The sequence below is a fragment of the Tachyglossus aculeatus genome, chromosome 8, assembly GCF_015852505.1.
Source record: "Tachyglossus aculeatus isolate mTacAcu1 chromosome 8, mTacAcu1.pri, whole genome shotgun sequence".
In the NCBI taxonomy this organism is placed as follows: Eukaryota; Metazoa; Chordata; class Mammalia; order Monotremata; family Tachyglossidae; genus Tachyglossus; species Tachyglossus aculeatus.
Window position 1 is genome coordinate 21,124,902 of NC_052073.1, and position 19,851 is coordinate 21,144,752.

Consider the following 19,851-nt stretch of genomic DNA (forward strand, 5'->3'; position numbering starts at 1 on the left):
TCTGCCTGAACAAATGACAAACTGCCCTACCCACAATTTTGCCAGTAGCTTTGCAGCCATAGTTTAAGTGGGAACAGGGTGCCAATGTGCCCTTAAATAATGTTCCCAATTCATTTAGTGGCACCCCCAGCACAGCACTGATGGCCAAACCTTGCCCAGGGGCATGGTTGAAAGGTCTTCTTGCCTGTCCCTAGCACTAAAGCTTGATATCAAGACAAATTTGAATCTACCGATGGAGAAATAATGTAAATACAGGTTAGTCATCAGGGGAGGTGCATTGCCAGCACTTACACAGAAAACAGAATCTTCAATTTGTATTAAAAGACAAGCCACAGGAAGCAGCATGGCCTAGTGGAAAGGGACTGGGCTTGGGAGTCAGAGGTCCTGAGTTTTAATCCAGGCTCTGCCACCTGCCTACTGTGTGATCTTCAGCAAGTCACCCAACTTCTATGTGCCTCAGTTTCCTCCTCTATAAAACGGGGATTAAATACCCAGTCTCCCTCATTCTTTGACAGTGATCCCCATCTACCCAGAACATAGTGCAGTGTTTAGCACATATTTAGCATTTAACAAATGCCACAATCATTATATAGACCAGAGACATTTCAAAAGGAGAAAAAAGTAAGACCTAGTCACCTGACTCGCTGCTGTATTGTCCTGGGCAAAGGTCGAGTTTTTAGGACATTTTTGCCAACCAAGAAAGGGGCAGAAGGCATTTGAGTTTGAGAGATTTCATGTGTCATAAAAAATGGTTTTTTTGGTGGGGGGTCAATTAGTGGCAAAAATCTAAACTGGTCGAACTTCTAAAATATGTGTCAAATCTGAATGAACACTGGGAATTACTGAAACTGGTAACAATTCTGGAGATCAATTCCCATTTTCTACATTTAGAAAAACTCACAACCTGTACCTGTACTGCAGCTAATTGATAGAAGGTACCCTCCTGCGGAGATGCTGTTTATTCCTTCTAATACAACACAGCAAAGAATAGACTTCGCCTAAGCTAGTCACACTGTGTTCAAATGCAGTAGGACCAAACCATTCAAAGCAAGGGCTTGTAATCCCCCTGTATTAGTGTGCTATAAATAGCTAACTAACAATTAAGAGTGTCACTCTTTGGAGTTCTGCAAGGGAAAATATTTTCCCATTACCCCATTTTCCATGAATCAAATTGCTACTCAACTTAGTGGTGTTTCTTAAAGGGGCATGGGTTGTGGAGTGCAGTGGTGAAAATGGAAGAAGGTTAGGGAAAGGGGAGTGGGTGAGCTCTGAGCCACCCAGCCCCTCTCTGAAGAAATGCAAAACTGCCAATGTAACAGACCACTGTCAGTTCAGCATTAAGGTCATAATATAGTATTAAGGGGATGAGTAGAAAGAAAGTATGTTTCATGGAAAAATAGGGAAGCTGAGCTGCATTGAAAGGGAAAGGGGAGGCGGAGAAGAAGTTGAAGGGGGATGAGGGAAAGGTTGATGAAAAGGAGGAGGAAGAGAGGGGAGATTAACACCAAACATAGTAGGGAATGGTACTATAGGAGGCTTCCTCACCTGGAATACTGATTTCACTGATTACCACCTGATCTCAAAATAGACAGAGCAGAAATAGAGAAGGTCCAGAAAAGAGGAATAATCATAGTTAGAAAAACAGAGGTAACCAATCTAAATGTGAAACAGCAGGGAGACAGAGATGCAGAAAGCAAAGAGAGACAGAGAGACAGACACAGAGATGAAGAGACAGGGAGACCAAAAGAAAGACCTGTTTTGGGAAGGAGCAAGTTTCTATAAATAGTGCACACACTCATAAATTACTTAAAGGAGGCCAACACCTCATGACTACTTCTTCCCATAGCATAAGCAAGTTTGGGAAGGCAACACAGTTGAAGTAGGTAAAAAGAAAAAAATATGACCTGGATTCTAATCCCAGTTCTGCTGGTGGCATACTGTGTGATTTTGGACAAGTAACAGCTTCTGTGGCCTCAGTTTCTTCATCTGTAAAATGAGTAGCAGTTAGATTGGGAGCCCCATGTGGGACAGGGACTGTGTCTGAGCTGATAGGTTTCTATTTAACAAACTGCTTAGCACACAAGAAGTACTTGATAAATGTCATAATTATTATCGTTATTATTATATGGCTCCATGAATACAAAGCCTGGAGAATTCATGGGGATATCATCCCCAAGCATAAATCCTCAACAAGCCAAGTGTACAAAGCCTCCCCTTCGTTTTCAGACTACAGCAGGAGGGCAAAGGTCAGAATTAGTTAGGTTCTCTAACATTGTCCTTCGACAAAGACTTGAGAGAATCATTTTCTCTCAAGAAAACTCAAGAAGGATTTCCAGCCTTCACTCTCAGGGCTTCAGGTGCTCATTTTCTTTGACGGGAGTCAGAAAGAAATTTTCTTCCCTTTTATACCATTAGATGGGTCCTGAAAGGAAACTGAGGAAATGGATAGGGAGAAGGATGGGGAGGGTGAAGGAGAGCTGGAGGGGGAGTGGGATGGAGGGTAAGAGGAGGAAGAGGAAGGGGAGAAAGAGATAAGAGGGGTGTGAGTGACCGAGGGGAAAGAGGGGGATGTTGGAAGAGAGAGGGTGAGGGAAGGGAAAGTGAGGAAAGTGGAGGTAAAGGGAAGCTGAGGTTAATTTTTGCCTTGAACACTTGAACAAACTCTTGCTCTGTCAAGAGGAGTGTCAGACCTCTAATTACCTCTAGCAGAGCAGAGCCCTGTTTTCTGAGGTCAGTAACCGAGGGACTGCATTCTCTCTGCCTGCATAAGGTCTGGTCTTAGGGAGACGTTGCAATCACGAGATGCGGGCAGCAGGGCACTGAACCGAGCTATCAGAATTTGGAAAACAAGTTTACCATTAGCCCATTAGCATGCTCACTGATCATTTTGTTGCAAAAATGCAGAATGGCAGTTATTTCTCCCCTTGATAACTCTCTGCAATAAAATTTACCCTTTCAGGACAAGGCCAAGTGTGAAAATTCAATCAAATCTAGCTTACTGAAAATGATCTGGGTCCTCAAGGAGAGAAGTAAGGGTCAGAGGTGGAATGAAGAAGAGATAAGGGAGACAACAGGCCCAGGAGCAGCTGGGAAAGGAACCCCAGAGGGACATCCCCCTCACCCAGCTCTGTGCTTCTCTCTAATCGACCCCCCTTCAAATCCCCTAAATCTTCTGGGAGGTGGGGGGATCAGGAAGAGAAGGGCTTGGCCCACGGCACCAACGCACAGGTGCATACTCCCTGCCAGCCCCCCAGCTCAGAGACGGTGCCTAGAACTTGTCCCAGAGGGCCGGTAGCAGCCCAGTAGCTCCTGGCCCTCCCTCACGGCCATGACTCCTGAGGCAGCCAGGGCCAGAAGGCTTATGCAATGCCAGGAATCAGCCTGTGTCAACCATGATGCACACTTACCACTGTGATCATGGGGAAATGCCTCCAAGTGCTCTTCCCAAGCCTTGCAGGAGGACCATGCTGCCCAGAGACTGCTCCTTGGCCCATTTCCTCCCACAATTCTGTGGGAAAACAGGAGTGGGAGGAGGTAGACCAGGGGAAGATGGGGGAAGGTTCTGGGTGCAAGCTGTGCTGGGCCGGGTCCCACAGTGCTCAGTGCTTAGAACAGTGCTTTGCACATAGTAAGCGCTTAATAAATGCCATTATTATTATTATTATCCCATCTCTGTCTTCGCTCTGCTGCCTCCCTCTGCCCCAGCAAGCCCTATATATGGAGTGAGCTGGAGCAAAAAGGGAAGCAGGTGGGAAAAGACTACAAAACAAGTCTGTCCTGTGAGCTAAATTCATATGTTCCACCATTGTTGGAGACCCTTAAGGGTGAGAGAGCACCCACTGGCCTCTTCTGAGTGCTAAGGCAATAATATCGCTCTTTTCAGCCAAGGTCAAATTGGGAAAATATGATCTTGAGCCAGACCCTGAAAAAAAAAAGGGTAGCGGCTCTGCTGGGTCATTCCCAAGCTACCCTTGATCTTCACTGGTGACTCTGCCAAGTACATTTAGAGTAATGTCTTATTAGTCCTGAAACAGGACCCATTCTCCTTAGAAGCCCTAGAATGCTAGAATAATTGAATATGCTTTCCCTCTCCACACAACATTGGGAATGGCCAAGAGAAAAGGCTGGAATTTAGCGATGATACTTGGAGCATAAAAGACATCTCAAGGTGCTCTGGACACCCAGGTCTGCACTGGTTTCTCAGGTTATGTCCTTAGATGGGAAAATCACAGACGAGATAGAGTAATGAAAAAGAGCTTTGTCTCAGACACATAGAGAGGGAACTCTTATCTGGGAAAGGTTTTTGTTGGGAGAATTGGTCCTCACACACCCACAGGCTGCCATCAAATGCCCCCAGAGGCCACAATCCACAGAACTGCAAAGTAATTCCAAAATACACTGTGGGCAACACTAAAACAAAGGAAAAGTGATTTAAGGACCAACATCACCATTATGCACATGATACATAAACACCCACACACAAGTACAAACACACAGAAAACAGGAACACACGCTGAATTGCAGAAAGCACACACAGAATTTGTCCTGGGGCACTCAGCTCCCTTTGGCTGAATACATCACACACAATTGTCTATCCCCATAATCTATATACACACACATTGATATATGGTACAAAAAAGAGCACAGGAAAGGAGTGCTATTCATGATACAGACCTGGGTGATGGTTCTGGCTGAGGTTCTTTCCTTTAAACAAAAGCAACAGTACATTAGCAGTAGAATTAGGGACAACTGGCATAAATACAATTCCGTTTGAACCCAACCCAAAGGACCATATCAAAACACAATAGGATCATAGGCAGAATTGGATGCTAGAGATGAAGATGATGGCTTTATAGTCATATTTTCCTTGGATTCTTTTGTCATGAAGAAATAGGCTGGTATTCCTTAGTATTTATAAGGACAAGCAACATGGACAAAAACAAACCTCTCCTCTCCAACAGCATGGAACCAAACGAGGCCTGTATTTTTTGTCATTATGTTTTCCCAACAATGGAAAGACCATCTTCTTCTGGGCACCTGCCAATTCAATTAGTCTGGGAAATACAGAATAAAACCTCTAACAAAAACTATAGTAAAACATCTTTATAATGAACTCTAATAACCAAGCTTCCATACATTTCAGTTTTTTATTAGTCAGAGCAACCCACAGGGTAATTCAAAGTATTTTAATAAGTCATCAGAATCCTCCCATAATAAAGCTTCCCAAACCAGTCCTTCCAGCTTCATTATAAGAGGTTATATTGCATTTCCCACACTGGAAATTCATGGACCCCCACTTCCCTGAACAACCACATTCTCTGAGTTAATGACAAAGGAGAACACAAAATAGGTTGATCCAGCCACTGTCTCTGGAAGGAGAGGCCCTCATGAGAAAGGAGCCTTGAGTCACTCAACAGGCATTCCTGTGACCAGCCAAAAAGACTCCTGGGATCCCTGAGTCAGTTGCCTAACCCAGTTCACTATTTTAAGTTCTGAGTGGCCAATGAGTCACTAAAATCTCAAACATGCATAGTGAGCCACCTGACCTGTGACCACCTGCCACCTTCCCTTCCATCCTCTAAAAGATGTACCTGTTACTGATGTGTCAAAACATCAGGCTGCTAAAATGTTCAGTTGACTACACAGTCACAGAATATTCGCATTATTTTCTCCTCCACTTCCATTCTCTTCCCCCATCCTCCATGATTGGGAGTTATGGTGGTGGCAAAGATGGAAGCTTTAGGGTTAAAGATTGGCCACTGAAAGCTCAGCAAAACTCATCTCCTTCCTGGTAATATCTATCATTTGCCACAGATCTCAACAGTTGCAGACATGATCACAGCAGAGAATGAACTCCATCAATCAAGACAATGGAGCCTGGGAAACTTGACCCACATAACCACCTCCCACAGCAGTAATAACTGCATTTACTTGTTCCCTAGACCTGCTTTGGAAATCTGTGGGCCTAGACCTGCTTCGGAAATCTGTGGACTGAGGAATGAAATGTACCCAACCTCACTGGAAAAATGTCCTGGGACCTCCAGCTCAAAGTAGTATCACCCAATCCTTCCATGCTGAGTTACAGTAAAAAAGTAAGATCTTTAGTGGAATAACAAATCAGATGATGTTAATGTGTCAGATAATATAAATGCTGTTGAGATGCATATAGATACTCTGAAATCATTTTCAAGCTCTCTGGAGCGAACTCAATGTCAGATTAAGGCTCTTAGTTGAATGGTATTCACATCCAATATTTAAATTAGAAATCATTCAATACCTTATCTCCATCCATAAGAGGTTAGTATTAGCAACCTACCTGGTGGGATTGCTGTGAGGATTGAGCAACACTGAAAATATGAACAACTCTATAGACAGAGAAGCAGTGTGGCACAGTGGAAAGAGCCCGGGCTTGGGAGCCAGAGGTCATGGGTTCTAGTCCCGGCTCTGCCACTTGTCAACTGTGTGACTTTGGGCAAGTCACAACTTCTCTGGGCCTCAGTTACCTCATCTGTAAAATGGGTATTAAAACTGTGAGCCCCACGTGGGACAACCTGATCACCTTGTATCCCACCCAGCGTTTAGAACAGTGCTTTGCACATAGTAAGCGCTTAACAAATGCCATCATTATTATTATTAGTATTCCAGATAATGTCATCACTGAGCTCCTACACAAATGGACGAAAAAATAAAAACAAAAATATTTGATGGTCATTGGGGGCGGGGGTATTCTAGGGTCTCAGGAACAGCTTTGAAACATGATGCAAACTACTAGTCTATTCCCTTTTAACAGTTTCATAAGCCAACATGGGTTACCTGACTCGAGGTCAGGGCAGACAACTTGATAACATCGGGCATCATAGTCAAGCCTGACTGCTTACATTTCTCTGAACTTATAATGATCTGAACTCTAATGTAAGGCAGGTTGAGTTCAAATGACTTTGCTTTGTAGTCCAAATCAAGCTGCATCCTCCACTATTCACTGATGAACCAATCCTCGTTTTGGCCAAGGGCTGAAGGATACTCTACAAAGCTGCTCTAAGCAGGTTCAGGGTAGACCTGAGGCTACTACTCTCACAACCTGGGTCTAGGTCTAGCCTGCAGGTCATTTCTGTTAGATTTTCTGCTGAATTCTCATTATTACCTTAAACAGGAGTCCAACACGAGGAATGGCTTAGGAGGGAAAATTCATAAACGCTTCATGGACAGATAACCAAGGAGAAGGGGCAATGCATATTCTGTACCACAGGGATCCAGTTGACTGGATCTTTAGTACTAGTAGTAGTAGTAAGTGCTTACTGTATGTAGAGCATTGTGCTAAATTCTGAACTTCAGTGGCAGTGATATGAACAATGGATGACAGGGAGAAGATGGTTGATGGAGGAATTTCTTGCCCCCTGCTCCACACATTCACGTCGGTCAGCTGCTAACCTGAAAGTGAGTCCGGATTTACTCTTCAGGTTCCTTAGGAGCTCCAGCTGGTTGAGAGGTGGAATTAGTCTGAGAAAATGAGAGAAAAATCAAATTGGAGAACTGAGTCCTACTAAAGTGTCCCACTGACAATCTAGAATTATGTTTGCATCATGGTGGGAGGGGTGGATTTCTGCTTAAAGACTTTCCAGAGGAAGTCTTGAGCAGAGGCAGAAGAGAGAGAGAAATTCCACTGAAACTCTAAACTTAGTGTTTCCCCAACCTCCCCTCCCATCCATCACCCTGTGAAGCCAGTTCCTGAAAAGCAGGGTCTTCACCCCACTTTATAGCTCCCACAAGGAACAGACATCAGAACTGAAGTTAGGCTGTAGGAGAGGGAATACCCAGAGACAGGGAACGTCCTAGGCAGATTATGCAATGTTTGCACAGAGAGGAAATTCGCAGAGTGTGGAAAGGGTGATGGAGGAGACCTCATGTATTTGGACTCTTCAGGTCACATCTAAAGTATCCCAATGAGGAGTCATATTAAAAGGCCTAATAGGAATCAAGAGCAAAGGACAGTAGGACAGTGGGATAGCTACCTTAGCATTCTGCCCTTTTGCCTCTTTTGCCCTCCTCAGCAATCCTGCCTCATCAGTGGATTATTGTTTGGGTGAAAACAGCCAATGCTAAGTTCATGTTTGCATCCTGTGGATGTGTCTTCTCTATAACACCTTTCAACTAACAAGGGGCCAATCACAGTGTATGTTTCCCTTAACATCCCAGCACAGCATACCTGGGACTTGGGCATCTGTGATTTGGCCAACTAATTGATCAATCTGATTTGGCCAATACTATTAATCTGATGATTGATGAATCAAAAATGACTCGACGACATTTGATAATGGCAACAACTGATATAAAAGGGTAAACGGGTCTACCTTCTTGTGTCTGGATGAACAATCTACTCATAAGCTTCTCTGTAGTCCTTCCAGAAAAACTTTGGGGAGAAGAGGTGAGGGAGTACTATAAATATTTCAAACTGATGTTCCCAGTCCAGCTCAGAAAGCAGAGGACTGGAAGCCTGGAGACTTGAGAATAAAAGACACAAACAGCCAAGCAAGCAGCACCTACTTTGACTCATGTGGCAACTCATAAAAATGTCTCCAGTGACTGGGTAAAACTTGTTTTTCCATGACTTAGGTGTCCTTGGTCTTCTCTGAAGCTGCCATCTTCAATATGTCTGCCCCCAAAGTAGGAAACCAACACAGCTAAAACCTCATGCTCTTAAACGCCCAAAGGAGAGGAAGGAATTATGGGATTACTCATTAGGAGATGCCAGAAAATCAGTGACATCTACCTTTTCGCAGAAATACCTTTGGAAATAGCACTTGCCCTTCATAGCAGAGAAAGTATTTTTGCTGTTGCCCATGGACCTTCTGGGTGGAGAGCAGGTTGGAAAAATAGGCTCCTGGGCCGGTAAAAATCTTTGAATTTCTTAGTAAGAAGGCCAAAGCAGTGCTGTTCAATAGCATTGTTTTGATTCTAATGGAATATGAATTCTGTCTGGTCTATTTTCTCCAAATAATTATGGTGTCAGAGAAATGGGGAGTATGACCCATTTTTTCCTGTGGCAACTCCCTGGTTACCCTCAGTACTCGGCTTCGGTGACCCCACCCTAATCTGGCCTTTCCCCACTTTTACTCCTTGGTTCTAAGACTTAGTTCTATTTCTTTTCTCATAGCTATTTTAGACAGTCTAAGAGGTGCTGCTCAAAGATGTGGTGACACACAATGGCTCTTTACAGTCCAAGGTTACTATCTAACTGCCAAAGTAACTGTTGTACTTTCCAAGCACTTAGTACAGTGCTCTGCACACAGTGCTAAATATGTGCTCAAATATGACTGACTGAATGAATGAATGGATTTTTCAACAAGCTGGTTATTCATTAAAACTAAACAAACTTGAGAAAGATGTGTCTATGGGGTCACTATGGGTCAGAGATGACAACAGCATAAGACAAGACAAACAAACTTGGACCTAGCTGTTTTTGAGGCCACAGAGTTCTTTGATGCTATTTATGTCCCAAGAAGTACAACACTCTAGTTTCATACACTTGAACCTCACTGGTATTGGGTTTGGGTACGTAAGACTCTTAGGTGGATTGAGGAAAACAGTGCTTGCATTCATCAGTGATTTTTTCCCTTTATTTGTATTTATAGCACTGTTTTCATTCATTTGTATTTATTGAGCACTTACTGTGTGCAGAGCACTGTAAGCGCTTGAATGTATACCCTTAATGTATACTTCTCAATAGGAAACTCACTATCCAGGAAGTTACTAAAGAAGTTACTTCCTCAAGGAGCCCTCCAGGAGGAAAGCCAAAATATAATGAGATGTGATCTAAGTAAGAGTAAATTTAGGTTTCAAAGTAATTCCAAATCCTTACAGCAACAATTAGTAAATATAGTACCACACTGAAAGTAGGCATGATGCTTGATGGAACTGAAGACTTTGTATCATGGGATTAGACAATATTAATATGAAACTGCACAGTGCATTGGTCTGACAGACTTCAATGCTGAGAGTGACCTGTCCATAGATAGCTTGACTGGGGTGGGAGTTTGATTTTGAGCCATCTGAATGCATTTATACTAAGCCATAAATGAAAGTTTTAGATGTACACAGTGGGTTATAGTTTCTCTCTCTCTTCCCCATTCCTGTAGCCCTTCTTGTAGGAAATAAGTTTTCAAATAATTTAGACAGGGAAGCAAAAGAGTTCCAACACTGCAAAGGATTATGCAACTCAAGCTAACAGGAGAGCCAAGCACCTAACTCCTCCCTGCTGCATGGACCTTGGAGATGGAGAGATGAGATGACTTCAAACAGCTAAAACTCCACTCTCCCTTGCCTGCCTTCTCATGAAATAGCATCGGCCCCCACCCCCACCTTTTTTATTTAAATTCAAAATTAAACCCAACACTCCCCATTGACAGCAGAAGGAGCAGGAAATGAATCAAAGAACCCATCTTTCCCCTCCCCCCAACAAAACTCACACCCATCCTTGGGGAGAACGAACAATACATAGCACCTAAAGGCAAGACCATAGGTGGGGAAGTTCTCATGCCTTGGGTACAGATACAGCACCATCACAAAACAGAGCATGGGAGAGTCTTACAATAGTGCACAGATATATCAACCCAGAGAGCATTTCAGATGATATTGGGAAGCTTGGTTTAGGAGAGGGAGCGAGTAATGTGCCAGGTAAGAAGTGTAGCATTACAGAGTAGGATTCAGAGAAAGGAAGAACTGGATGTCACTCCCAAAGGGAAGAGTGCTGCTACTTTTTGTGAGTCTGAAGAACAGATAGTTATATTGAATGTAGTATCTACATGAAAAGGGCCTATACCCAAAGGGTTTTTTGGTTTCTTTGTTTTTTTAGCATTGTTATCCAACACAAGTTGTTCTAACAGGATGATTCCACAATTGCATTTCAGCTCTAACTCTGAGAACTCACTGGGGACAGGCTTAAATCGGGTGGGATGCCACAAGATATCTGATTTGATATCTTCTTTTGTAAGCTCAGAAAAAAGAGGCTGGGAAATGTTTCCTTAGGTCCCATAATGGGCAAAGGGCAGGGACATCTATTTGTGTTTCCACTCTATTGCTTGAGTCACAGTCATGTTTCAGAGCTTTATAAGTTCACTAATTGAATGAGTCTGGAAAAGAAGACATTTTCAGTCATTCTGGAGAGCACCTTAATGTAAAAACACTAAGGCATGCACACTGTGGATAGGCTTTTTGGCAAAAAATTCACCCATCCAGAGGGGAAGGCCGTTTAAATGAGTTTGACTTAAATGGTCAGCCATTTTGTAAGACAGGAGAACTTGCGTGAAATTTCTCTCTGGTGAGAGATGGAAATCAAAGGTTCTTACACTTCACTGCAATGAGCTTCTTCCTGCTTTCAACATCCCCCCTCAGGGAGATTTTAGGGACCTAAACTCGAAGATGCAGACCATAATGTCAGGGGAAAGTCTCTTTTTAAAGTGAACCAGTATTTGATTCTCTTTAGGACATTGTCCCAGTTTCATTACACGCCTTTACAGAGACTGTTACTAATATCACATGCTGGCTTTGAGCGACCATAAATTCTCCAATTTTCCATGAGTCAGGAGTTCAAGGCCAGTTCTATATGAATATTATTAATAATTACAAAGTGGTAGGCTTGTATACTACATACCTCTTTTCACTGACAAAGTTGTGCACAAGCACAACTGGTAAAAAATGGATCCCCAGATTGTGTAGTGCTTGTGAAAATCCAATAATAATTTGGCCTCTGTGCACCAAATTGCCTCTGAGGTCAGTACCTCAGAGAGTTCCATTTTCCTAGTCCTCTTGTTATAAATCTGTTTTAGGATATAGTCCCACCCACATGAACTGTTGTGAGTTAGGAAGGGTCATCAGAGATCTTGGGAAAATGCCTTGGATTTATTGTATTCCATTTCAACCAGGACTAGTGGCAGCAGCTGCTAAAAAAAAAAAAGGAGTGAGCAACAAAACAGGGGAACAAGGATCAGAGAGAGAAGCCCTTGTGGAAGGACAGGAGAGAAAAAAAGACAGCAAAATTAGGGGAAGAAGGAGAATAGGAAGGTGAAGGAAGACATTAATAGAGGAAGAATAAAGGAAAGGAAGAGAAACATGAGAAAGGAGGAGAAAGAAGAAAATGAATCAGCCGGAAAGGGAAGTAGACAAAAGCAGGGACTAAAATGGCAGGAATCCCTTACCCTAGTCTTAAGCATACAATTTAAACTCAATTCATAGGGTGGTACAACTAGATCTGAGAAAGCAAGGATTACAGATGTTTTCTTTTATTTTACATAGCCACTAAGGTACAAGAATTTTCAGCATTTGTACCAAAATAACACAGGGAGCATTTATGAAGATGCATGGAATTAAATCTGCACACTGGAATTTGATTTCTTTTGACTTTTTCTTTTTTGGTTAGGCTGGTTTGAGGTTTTGAAGAGGCTCAACGTATTACATTCTCAAACGAAGAACAAGAAATAACACCACACACGGTTTTCAGATTCACATGCACTTCATACCTGGAGGCACCGTAAGTTTGTGTTTGCGAGCTTTTCAAGTGTTTTCACCAAAATAATCATAAAAAAGAACGGGACAAGAGAAAGAAAAGAGTAGAGGAAAGCATAGGGTAGGGTCAGGGGAGAGGGAAACAATAGAACAAGAAAATTAGCTAAATGCAAGTCAACGAGCAGGTACATTATGTGAGCTGGGCAAATAGATATCAAGCCAAAAAGGCCTCCTGACTGCTGGAGATCTATGTTTAAGTTGGATAACGGAGAGAGAACAATTTTATCCTTTACAGTTCTCAGAGACTTCTGGCCCTACTGAAAAGCAAAGTTGAGCCAACCAATACGGATACTTCCTAGATAACTCTGTGCCACTTTACAGGCATCTATTTATTGGGAAGGAATCCACCTCTAGGGGATATCACAAGTGTATAGAAGTGTCGCCCTTTAGAAGCAAAGACTCAGCACCTATATTAAGATAGTTCACAAATTAAAAAAAAACAAACCAGATCCCCACAGTCTTTGACTTTTCACACCCAGCTAACATCAACCAATAGAAACTTGTTCCTAATTAAGAGCAGCAAATGCTCCTGCTAACCACGGGAACAGTTTCATTTTTGGTTGATTATTTTTCAGATGTCATTCATCTGAAAAAAAAATGGAACTATGCAAATACTCCTGACAGTCATATAGGATCATTGAGAAGAGCTAGAATGTATTCTATGGTATTCAGTCATTAACTCAGGAAAGTGACTCACCCCAGAGAACAAAAGTCTGTCCAAGTCAGAGCTCCAGGAAGAGAAGTTTAAGCTGTGTCACAGCGTTCCCACCGACAGACGTTTTGGGATGAACAAGTAGCATGCTGAGAGTTAAAAGGCTAAGACATCTACTTAGGGCTAAGGCAACAACAACCACCACTTCTCTAACAACAAATAGCTTGGCACAGAAGCCAAATGGGTAAAGGGAGAGGATGATCTCAAAGGGAAGCAGTATACTTCTGTTGCTCCTTCCTCAGTATAACTAAGCAAGTCCCTTCTCTACCCCTAGAAAATCCCACTAGTTACCATTTAAAGTGCGGGGCATACCATGAAGAATACACTTATGTAGTTTGACATCTCTCGAGAGGAGTCTGTCGAAGCCCCCCCAGAAAGTGGGCAGCGGAAAGATACTTGAGGATTGTCAACAGAAGCATCTTAGGGATTCAGGAAAGAAAAAGGATCAGCATAGTATAGAGACTATAACTGGGGAAGCTGAAGGCAAAGAACTTCTAGGATCAATGGGAATGAAAAGACTTGCTAATATGAGTCTAGCCCTCTTCATACCCATTGCCAAAAAACTCCAGGGTTTGTTTCTGTTCATTTCCTACTCAAGCCACTAGGATGGGTGTTTGCTAAGGACATCCTCAAAAGTCTTCAGTCCTCAATCTCGACTTCCCAAAACAGGATGTCAATTCTAGGGAACTTTAAGGAAGCCTGCATGGAACTTCTTTCCCATTTCAAGGGCCAGAGAGTTCTCAATAGCCTCAAGACTAATGAGCCACTTCATGGACTCTCCAGGTCATTTTCTACTACTTTTCCTTCCTTCTCCACACTCAGGGCATTTCACTGTTATTAGCACCTCCAACAGGAGGTGCTTCTCAAAGCAGCCCTAGTAGGAGGTTTGATGAGAGGAGGTCTTTGAGACCCTTGATTTATATGGGAATTTTTGGAACATCCATGATTCTAGTGATCCTTGTCTCAATCCTCCATCCTCTTGGATTATATGAGTAACTGATCACATTTCAATGGAGCCAGGTATAAAAAATATTTTGATTAAGTAATGTGTGACTGCAAAGTACTTTACTACAACAGAATCTTCTCTCCTCAAGTAATCAATCAGAAGTATTTATTGAGTTCTTACTGTGTGCAGAGCACTGTACTAAGTAACTGGGAGAGTACAATAGAGTAGGTAACCAGGGTCCCTGCCCCTGAGGAAGGCGTTTACAATCTCCCACCAAGATCACCTTGTTAGAGAAGCAGCGTGGCTCAGTGGAAAAGAGCCCGGGCTTTGGAGTCAGAGGTCATGGGTTCAAATCCTGCCTCCACCACTTGTCAGCTGTGTGACTTTGGGCAAGTCACTTCACTTCTCTGGACCTCAGTTCCCTCATCTGTAAAATGGGGATGAAGACTGTGAGCCCCCCGTGGGGTGACCCGATCACCCTGTAACCTCCCCAGTGCTTAGAACAGTGCTTTGCACATAGTAAGCACTTAATAAATACCATTATTATTATTATTATTATTATTATGTGAGTCCAATTTTTTTTCTTTTCAGATATCTGGAGTATTTCATAATGAGAGGTATTATCATAGTGTTTTGGGGGTAATTCATTAAGAAGTCTAATCTGTCTAATCTGCTATTCTTATCACAAACAATGTGGTGAAAGCAAAAAATTGGTGGACTAGTAGGAAGAAAAGGAGAGGGGGGAGGTTAGTTGCCTGGTGAGTCCCCAGGCTCACATGGGCCCCTATTATGGACAATCTCTCTCTTCAGCTCTTTTCCTTTGACTCTGATGTCCAGAGTATAGAAGAGGCACTAAAAACAGATTTAGATGGCTTGAAGCACTCAATTGTTGCTGTGAGGGACCTGGCTCACCTCCAGATCACTTACACAATAGAAGTGAAACCCCACTGATGACCCCAAAAGAGCTATACTTACCCAGCAGGGAGAACCCAAAAGACTCAAAATGAGTCCTAGTACAATTAAACTGGCTCACAGACCAACCTAATTCCTACGGCACCCCAGATTACCTTGGCACAAATCTTAAAACACCAGGAATGCTCAACCACAGCACCTGTCCACAGAAAACTTCAATCAGGTCTTATCTCTGGTATGTGACTGGCCAGAGTTCCTGCCTTGCACTGCGAAAACAGTTAGTAAGGATTTCGGGAGCTGCTCCGGAACGCACCATGTGCCCAGGGTATAGTGTGTGGGGGTGGGGAACACCATCTGGTCTGCTTTTTCCAGAGAAGAAGACAGGGAGGGAGAGGCTGAAAAGCCCTGGGTTTCCTGCAACTTACTCTCTACAGGACTGCATGTGCTCCGATCAGGATTTCCCTTCAATTCTTCTGCAGGGCTGCAGCACGTCAGCTTTCTCTCCCTGTGAGGCCTTCCATTTCCACCCTAACTGTCTCTACTGCGTCTGATGCCTTTTAGGACAAGCGGCGTTTTAGGGACCACTTTTGCCCAGCAGCCCGGACTTCACGATGTATGAAGGAGAACAGCGTCTCTTTGGGTCACTCAAATGATTCCTTTTCAAACAATGCTTTTATGCCCTTTCCTCTCCACACACAGATGTTTTCAGGTCACTGGAATTTTCCTACCTGCCTGTTTCATGTCCCAGGGAACACAGAGAATTGATCTCAGTGTGAAACCCCGTTTCCAGGTTAGAATCAGAAAAACTTTGAAACCTGTCTTATGACTTGACCATAAAATACATTCTCACTGTCGACATCCCAAGCTTTTAGAAGTGGAGGAACTGAGAGATAAGCAGCTTGGAGGAAGTGGAAGGGTGTTGGCATTTTATCCCTGGGACTTCTACCAAAAGAGGGTACAGGGCTGGACGCATGTGGTGGTAGGGGTGGGGAGATGTTTTGCACTCTGGAACCACTGTTCAGATCCACCTTGCTGCAAAGTTCATCCTTAGCAAGTTATTTGGTTTTTGTGAATAAGGGCAAAGAGGATCACAAAACCAGCAACAGAGACCTGGCTTTAGTGGACAGTGATGTGTTTAAGTTTTAAAGAACATCAGCAAAGCTAGCTCAGTTCTTCCCAGGGCCTCATGCTCTCTTTGTCCCTCTGGTAAATATGTAACCCTAAGTGGGGGTAGGGAGAAGGGATTTTTTCGTTTGTTTTACTTTTGCTTTGTCTTTTTTAAAGTTTACATTTACCTGTCCAATTGTTAGTGCAATTCTGTGCTGGGAACAGAGAGATAGTCCATGTGGGGGTGGGATAAGCTTGTCAAAGAGCAAGAGATCCAGCAGAGTCTGGTTAACAAGAAAGGCAATGCAGCTAGGCAACTGAGGTCTACATGGCACGAGGAGCATTTACCTACGTTCCAGAGCAGCTCTTGAGGTGGTCTTCTTGCACTGCCAAAGCAACGGTCACAACACAATGCAACTGACAGTGGAAAAAAAAAATGGGTGCAGAGAAATCAAGGTGAAAAACGACAGCAACAAAAACAAAGAAAATTAATACCATGGAAATTACATACAGAACCAAAAAAACCCCAAAGACCGACCAACCAAGAATGTGGAACCAAGAATAAGCTGAAAAATGCACAAACCATAGGGGTGAGTTTCTAGGAATGCGCATTCAGTGAACCACAGACTACACGTCCTGGATGATTTCACAGATCTGGGAGAAAAGAATAGCAGGAAGGGAATTAACAGCTGGTACCTGTACATGGGGACTGTGACGGTACGTTCGTAGTACTGCCAGGTTGAGTGTAAGTCTGTCCGGGAAAGATTGGTCGCGTAGAATCTCCATGCAGACTGAGGGAGCAGAGGGAGAAAGGAAGAGCTGATGTGGCCAGTAAGCGAGGCTTTATTTCAACCTAACGCCCATTATCAAGCAGAAGAAACAGCATTAATACCTTCCTCTACAACAGCAGTTATTAGCATGTAGTTAAAGGAAATTCAGGGCACAATTTCAAGTCCATGGCCTCCTTACAGACTATTTTGCAAACACAAGCTGTTGGGTTTGTTGCTCATCCGGAGGGTGTTCCTCCAGTATTTGGAAGGCTCTCCCTCCAGGCAAGGATTCATTGTTCTCTAGAGGCCATTGGTTGCCCACTGGCCATATTGGGCAGCCTATCTCCTGGCTGGCTGCCACCTACTTACAGGTATTCCAGTAAACAAGACTCCATTATAGGGCTGAGCATTGGGTGGGTGGGAGTCAGGACACTAGAGATCCACTGATGAAAATGCCTGTTTGAGGATTTGCATCTTCCTGGAGCTGAAATCCTGAGCATTTCCCATATTTTACACCGTCATGGACTCCAGCACACCCAGATATCCTCTCCTCAGCTATTTCCTCCCATGTTTCCCCTGCAAGGGATTTGCAGAACGGCTTTCTATCTAGGCAAACTTGAATGAATAAAAAGTCCCTCTTGCACACAGGCCACCACCATGATGGTCAAAAACATTTACTGAGAATCTATTGTATGCTTGGGGAACATTCAAAATATAAAAGAAATAAATATGATCTCTTCCCTTCAGGAGTTTAGTGTCTAGTGGAGAAAATATCCAAGCATACGGTGAACACTTTTAGAAGAAAAGGAGTGCAGCGTTCTGGATTAAAAACAATTGATGAAGCACAATTTTCAAAATATGGTCTCAGACACACCTTCTGGGGTAGACATCTGTTTCCATTTAAAATACACTGACCTCAGCTCAATTTATCTATAAACTCTATCTTATTATATCCAAACCATTTGGGGAAAACAGGCCCATTTTAATTAATTTTTTTGCGGTCTACAAGCATTAAATCTGCCTGATTTAACTGCCAGAATCAGTCTGGATTCTGAAGATGATTTCCTCACATTTATTTTTAAGACAAGTCTTGTTCCCCATTTCTGTCTAGCACCCTTCCTCATGTTGCCTTGAAATACCATCCTCCTCCTTTGGCCCCTCACCCCTGGAATATGGCAACAAAATTTATAAACCCAATAAATGCTAGATGGATTGACCATGAGAAATAAGGCATATTCTTCTCCAGCTGAAATATGACTGGATCTTTACTCCAAAAAGTCATGTTGTCAATCAATCGACTGAGCCCTTACTGGATGCAGATTAGAATGCCAAAATTTGACATATATGTCGATTGGGCAGAAAAAAATGAAACCTTAAAGACTGAAACAAGAGGTTGGGAAAAATCTTTCAATTGCTCTCTACCCATATTTTAGACCCTAGGCACTAGAGGAGAATAAAAGTCATATTTTGTTTCAGGAGGAATGGATCCAAAGGTACTGTCACAAAATGAGGGGGAAGGGAGAGTATACTTGAGGAATTTCATTTAGTGACCAAAACTTTCACTTAACATTGGGGAAAGCATGAGAAAGAGGGTAGGAAAAAATGCTAGGTGAATTAATCCTTCTTACCTTGGTCCCTTTGAAACAAAGGCTCAAGCTGAATTCCATTAGTAGTGAAAAGAAATTTCAGATAAAATTCTGGTGAATATTTGTTCCACTCCCATTTACTGCTGCTGATGGCACCTTTTCAAAGCCAGCCTAAATATCCCATTTCTCAAAGACCCTGGAAGAGGAGGCTTGCCTAAATGTTGCCTTTTGAATTAAGTGTATTTTTGAGCCTCATTGAAGAAACCTACTTTAAAGATAATCAGTAAATAAGGTTCTGGGCAAAAGCAGCAATATTAAGATCTGGGATTTCTTTAGAACCATTTAGTTCATAGCCAGCCCCTGCATCTCATATTCAAATGTGATGTGCAAGCTCTGGAGAACAAAGACATTTTCTAAATTGGAGAAGACACTAGGGCACCCCTCAGCCCCCGGGGGTCCTTTTGGCTAACCTGGATCAGGCCAGCAGCAGGATTTCGCCTCTTCTCGAAGTGCTTCTGACGATGCTGTTCTTGGACCTTCAGAGCAAACCCAGAGCCTAAAATGCCCTGGAACACAGAAGAGTTTAGAATTACCTTTCAATTGTAAGCTCTCAAGAAAACCATGTCCAATCTATCTGTGCTCTTAGCTCGAATGAGAGTAATATTCTCAAAGATTTTGCATAAGTGGGTAGAATTTGTTCAGCTTGCCTGTGACTCTCCTTTAGTGACCCTGGTCTTCCCCCAACATAAGGCCTTGAATTAATCAACAACAAACTGCATCTTCTACTTTTTATGGTACTTGTTAAGCACTTACTGTATGCCAGGCACTGTACTAAGTGCTGGGGTAGATAAAACAGATACCATGTCCCACAAGAGGACACAACTTTAATCCCCATTTTAAAGATGAGGTAACTGAGACACAGAGAAATTAAGTGACTTGCCCATGGTCACACTGCAGACAAGTAGTAGAGCTGGGATTAGAACTTCTAGGCTGGGAAAAAGAAAATTATGGAAAAACCTGGAACTAATTTGTTGGCACTGTGGTTGAGCTTAAATGTCAGTTTTCTCCAGTAGCATTTAAGCATTTTTTTAAATGAGCAGTGAAGGTTTAAAAAAAAAAACCCACTGGAAATGGCAGGCAGAAATTTCTTAGTTCGAGCAAGGACTAAAAATTCAAACCAAACTGGGTGAGCAAAGCTGAATGTCAAATAGGTCTTTCACTATATTTCCCATCAGAAAACCCATTTTTCTTTCAGGCAAT

The 19,851-nt window shown here is 42.8% G+C and overlaps 1 protein-coding gene across 10 annotated transcripts in view; it reads right to left on the minus strand.

The window, feature by feature from the left end:
* Positions 1–19,851, minus strand: part of KCNQ2 (potassium voltage-gated channel subfamily Q member 2) — a 109,958-nt gene that overhangs the window by 32,650 nt on the left and 57,457 nt on the right. For 8 of the 10 annotated variants that reach the window (XM_038749992.1, XM_038749995.1, XM_038749991.1 and 5 more), the window contains exons 7-11: positions 19,062–19,157; positions 16,932–17,026; positions 12,513–12,542; positions 7,429–7,497; positions 4,675–4,704 (exon numbers count right to left, since the gene is read on the minus strand). In XM_038749992.1, the coding sequence (XP_038605920.1) occupies positions 4,675–4,704; positions 7,429–7,497; positions 12,513–12,542; positions 16,932–17,026; positions 19,062–19,157 (320 nt within the window). The remainder of the gene's footprint in view (positions 1–4,674; positions 4,705–7,428; positions 7,498–12,512; positions 12,543–16,931; positions 17,027–19,061; positions 19,158–19,851) is intronic. The other 2 variants (XM_038749993.1, XM_038749989.1) reach the window with 1 other exon arrangement.